At 52.7% G+C, this 4571-nt stretch overlaps 1 protein-coding gene across 1 annotated transcript in view; it reads left to right on the forward strand.

The window, feature by feature from the left end:
• Positions 1-4571, forward strand: part of LOC105304450 (ryanodine receptor 2) — a gene marked incomplete at its 5' end in the record, with an annotated part of 220090 nt that overhangs the window by 91511 nt on the left and 124008 nt on the right. Inside the window, one exon of the mRNA XM_023522367.1 lies at positions 4412-4472. Coding sequence (XP_023378135.1) covers positions 4412-4472 — 61 coding nt within the window. The remainder of the gene's footprint in view (positions 1-4411; positions 4473-4571) is intronic.

The raw sequence follows: 4571 nt of genomic DNA on the forward strand, positions 1-4571 counted from the left end.
GTTTGATAAATGGTGCTTTTACCATTCGTTTCTTTAAAATTCCTTCAAATCTAATGCTTTTGCCGGCCTTACCTTTTCAGGAGGGCAACATTCCACTTACGGAAATTGCAATTTTAAATATGTATTTTTAAAAAATGTCCACTCTTGGAAGAAAATGAAATATCTCCTTTCCGGGGATTCCCTGTCGCCCCACGCGATTGGTGCGTTAGAAGTGCTTTCTCGATTTTGTTTAAATCTAAGTGCTCGTCATAGGTTTATTTGTGACTCTTCTGGGGCTTCCGGTCTGATTCCTCAGAACTCTGCCAGGGCGTAGTGTAGACGGCCACACGGTGCGGCAGTCTCTGCCAGGCGCTTACACTGTCAGAAAGGAGTTCTCTGAGCGTGAGTGAGCCGTGAAGCAGGTGGAGGCTGCCTTGGACTTGATGTTGGTGAAGTGCCGAGTGCAGGGCAGTGTCAGCCTACTGGGTAGCGTCAGACCGTCACCAGAGGGTGACCCTGGGAATGGGGACCTGAATGGAGTTTGACGCTTATATCTTTACTCAAATACTTTGTCTTTTTTACCAACTACTAAGTAGCCAGTCCTGTGATATAGGTTTTCAGTGGCATTGAAAATGTCCCAAACTTCTTCAAACGATAATCTTCCTGTGAAACCGATAAAACAGATTGTAGTTAATATAACAGGATCCACCCCAATGACACACTTTATTTCCCCAAACTGTGTTACCAAAAAGGAAAGGTCAGGACTGGCAGCTTCCCCAGAGGGGACCCCTCCCCCGACCTGGGCGTGGCCTTCCCTGGCTTCCCCAGGATGGAGAGGCCACCCGCCATGTCCCAGGGCCCGCCTCCGCCTCGCCCGGGGCCCCCGTGGGCCGGAGCTCGCGGGGCTGGAAAATGCCACGGTGCCGATTCCGCGTCAGCCTCCTGGCACCACGGCCACTGCGAAGCGCCCTCGCCCTTCCCCGGGTGCCGTCAGCCCTTGTAGCAGAAACTTCGTTCCCAGGGAGTGTTGGTCATTTAGGGAAAATACACTCAGAGAACAGGACAAATGCAGAGAAATTGATGACACTCGCTCCCCGTTTCCCTGTCTCCACCTAATTTCCAGCCTCAGTCTGAGAACATTCATCACCTCCGAAAGTGACCCCTTCCCGTGACTGACCGTAGTAGCGCTCACACAGTAAATCAGAACGTGTCACAGTTCTGGCGACTTGGGGGGGGAGTAGTTCTGTCGGTCCCCGATGGAATGTTGTCATTGAGACTGAATGCCAGAATCAGCTACCTTCTTTCTTCCTTCCTTTTAAGTTTTTTAATTAAATTTTTTACTTGATGAATTAGTGCTAAGAAGCCATTGAAACTTTTTACACAGGAAAGTGATCAAACTGTCCCCTGGGACGGACTGCCTGGCAGGAGCTGGGACGGCGGGAGAGGTGGGGCTGGGAAGCGTGGAGGCCCTTGTGACCGAGTGCCAGCTCAGGGCGTGCTCCCGGGCTCCTTCTGCAGGTAGTCCTGAGTGCCCGCCACGTTCAAGTTGCTGTCCTTCTTGAGGACCTGCAACAACACAGTCCCTCACGTCACCGCACTCAGAAGCACAGCTGAGCAGACGCATACGCATGCAGCTCGCTGGGTAGTACGGTGCGAGGTGTGTACGTGGAAGCGTAAAGGGCCGGGGACGTAGAGGTCGTGCGCACGTAGACAGGAGCTGGGGGTGGCGGCGAGTCACGTGGCAGGAGCCGGAGGAGCCGGAGGAGCCAGGAGGAGCCGGAGGAGCCGGAGGAGCCGGAGGAGCCGGAGGAGCCGGAGGAGCCAGGAGCTGCTGAGTGGTTGGAACGATGTTGGAGTCGCTGGCAAAACCAAAGAATTGCAGAACTCGTTTTGAAAAGAAGAGGTTACATTTGGTTAGGTATTAGTTGACATCTAGGTACCAAGAGGTGATTCAGCAGGAGGGATCCAGCGGAAAGCTGGGAATGTGTGTCTGGTGTCGGGGACGTCAGGGCAGGAAGCGATCTGTCGGGGGTTCTCTTTACTCGTGTAGTGCCCGAAGCTCTGAGCGTGGGCGAGCGTAAGGGAGAGTGGAGGTCTGGACGGCCAGCCGTGGACTGTCACAGCTGCCGGGCTCGAGACGTGGGGCTCGGAAGAGCGCAGAGAACGATGGCGGGATCCGCGGCTGCGCGGACTTACGTTGTCACCTGCGAGAGCTTTCCCCGAAGGAGACTGCAGAGGTCTTGCTGATGGGACACTGAGAACGTCGAGGGATTCTGCGGAGCAGGGAGAGGGCAGCAGGTCACAGGCCTGAGCCAGTTCTGAGGAGGAGCCGATGGAGGGATGGAGACGGAGGCATCGCGGTACCATGGAAACTGTTCTTAAAGAAACCGTCAGCCGAAGCTCGTAATAATCAAATCTTGAACGCTCTGTGGAACTTACACCTTGAAAGTGGATGGCGCAGGAGGGGAAAGAGGCACCGTGTGTCTCGTTTAAGGGCCCGGCTCTCTGTGCAGCGGTTCTTCTCTCTGGGGGCACATCTGTTACTCTCAGGAGCAGCTGATATTGTCAGAAATCATTTTTCTCCGAGGGATTCTCAGATACTAAATGTGACCCCACGGAATGAGATAGAGAACAGTTCTGCTTAAGATCACAGCAAAGCATCCCGGGTCTGGATTGGGTGTCATCTCAGAGTGTCTCCCCTGGTGACCAGAGAGCTAGTGAGAGGCGAGACACCACGGGAGGCAGGTCGGGATGCAGGCGTCTAAGCCCCGGTCAGTCTCCGTGAGCAGACGGAGGCAGCCCTCGCGAGTCAGCAGGCGTGAAGCTCAGTGGCCGAGGCACCTGGAGGAAGTCGCTCTTGTTTTATTGTCCGTTTTTGCTCAGATACTGCAGCTCAGGGGGCTAATCTTACGTCTGCTGGAGTAGATCATTGTTTTAAAGAACTTTTAGCACTGAAGAGATTACCCAAGTCCTTCGCTTCGCGTAGATATTTGTGGATGAATATTTTCTTGGAAGAGCTACACAATGCCCCGTCTAATTAATCTTCATCAACCAGTTATTCCACATTACTAGCGAAGTGAGATATGTTGGTCAAAAGTCACCACGGAAGAGGTCACTGTCGCGAACGTGATTCCGCCTCTTTTCTGCCCTCGTGTCCTGAGCACTGGCCACACTCCGTGGCGTAGTCTGTGTCCCCAGCCCTGGCAAGGGTACGCCTGCACACTGCTCACACGGAGAGCTTTGCAGGTGAGGAGGGGACAGTGAGGAGATGGCCGTCACAGGGAGTGGATGGTGCCGTGCCAACCCGTCTGCAGGTGGTTTCTGCTTGTGCAGAGCTTTGCGCTCTGCAGTTCAGGAGGGTCGTGGCTGGATGTGGAAGTGAGGTGACGTGAGGGGTTAAGAGTCGCGATAGAGCTCTGCAAATGGCCCTTGGGAGGGTGCGGGAGGGGACCTCTTTCAGCTCGGTTTGGGAGTGGCAGAGGAGCGCGGGGTGTTAGCAAAGGCTTCTTGGAGTGGCTTTGTCCTGAACCGAATCCCAGGGGTGCAGAGAAGAGAGTTCAGCATGGAAGGGAGTGAGGGCCATTCCTGAAAAGAAGGACCTGCGAGGAACCCCCAGACTGCGGCCTGGTGATAAGACGGGACGACGGCCGGCACTGCCCGGGGTCTGGGGTCTGACCTGAGAGGCAGCGCGCGCCATAGCGCCGCGGAAGACCAGCCTGGCCGGCAGACGCCCGTGTCGATCGCCAGGGACGACGATGCGAGAGCCAGGAGCTCGCTCTAGAGGAGACAAGAAAGGCACTCACCTCGCGTGTCAGCACGAGGAGCCCTTTCCGCCGCCACGGCTGTTACATTGCTCCCTCGGTGACGATTAGTTGTTCAAACCCCGTCTCTACGCCTCTGTGTCCAGATCCACTGGATGCTCTGGGGTGTGCGTGAGGTGTGGTCAGTGCGGGTAAGAAGGAAAGTTCAAATGACGAAACATGCTAAAACTTCACGTGACATTTGATGCCCAAAGCACCACATTTCTGTTGTTAAATAACGTCTATAAGAACAGCGAAAGTGGAATTTTAGTGGTACAGTTTGAACAGATAAAATGAAATGTTTTCTTGTGGTTTTTCAGCAGCTATATTGCAGGATTTATATAGATTGCTTTTGTATTAATTAGCTTTGCTTTCAGTTTTTTGGTTTCTTATAATACGTGCTTTTTTAACCATGTTTGTTAAAGATACGCACTCAGACTTTCTTTCGTACCTTTACTCCACGTTCTGCTCAGACAAGTGATTCTTTCTGCGTGACATCATGTGGCTTTTTCCGGCTCATATATCAGCTGTTTTTTTTTTTTTTTCTTTTTCTTCTTATTTTTTAAAATTTTATTTTAATTTCTCCCTGTCTTTTCTACCTTCCCCCCCGCCCCTTTCTCTTTTGTTTTCCTTTTGTCTTCAGCCTATTCTGCAAACTCGGAGTTCTTGTCAGGCATAGGATTTCACTATTTGGTAAGGAGCCCCCTGAACAAATGTTAGCATGGCCATCACTTGGTTTCCTTTGCCATTTTTTGCACTGCGTCGTATGCTGCTGTGTTGCATGAATGCATG

This window comes from Pteropus vampyrus, unplaced genomic scaffold, assembly GCF_000151845.1.
Source record: "Pteropus vampyrus isolate Shadow unplaced genomic scaffold, Pvam_2.0 Scaffold342, whole genome shotgun sequence".
Taxonomy (NCBI): Eukaryota; Metazoa; Chordata; class Mammalia; order Chiroptera; family Pteropodidae; genus Pteropus; species Pteropus vampyrus.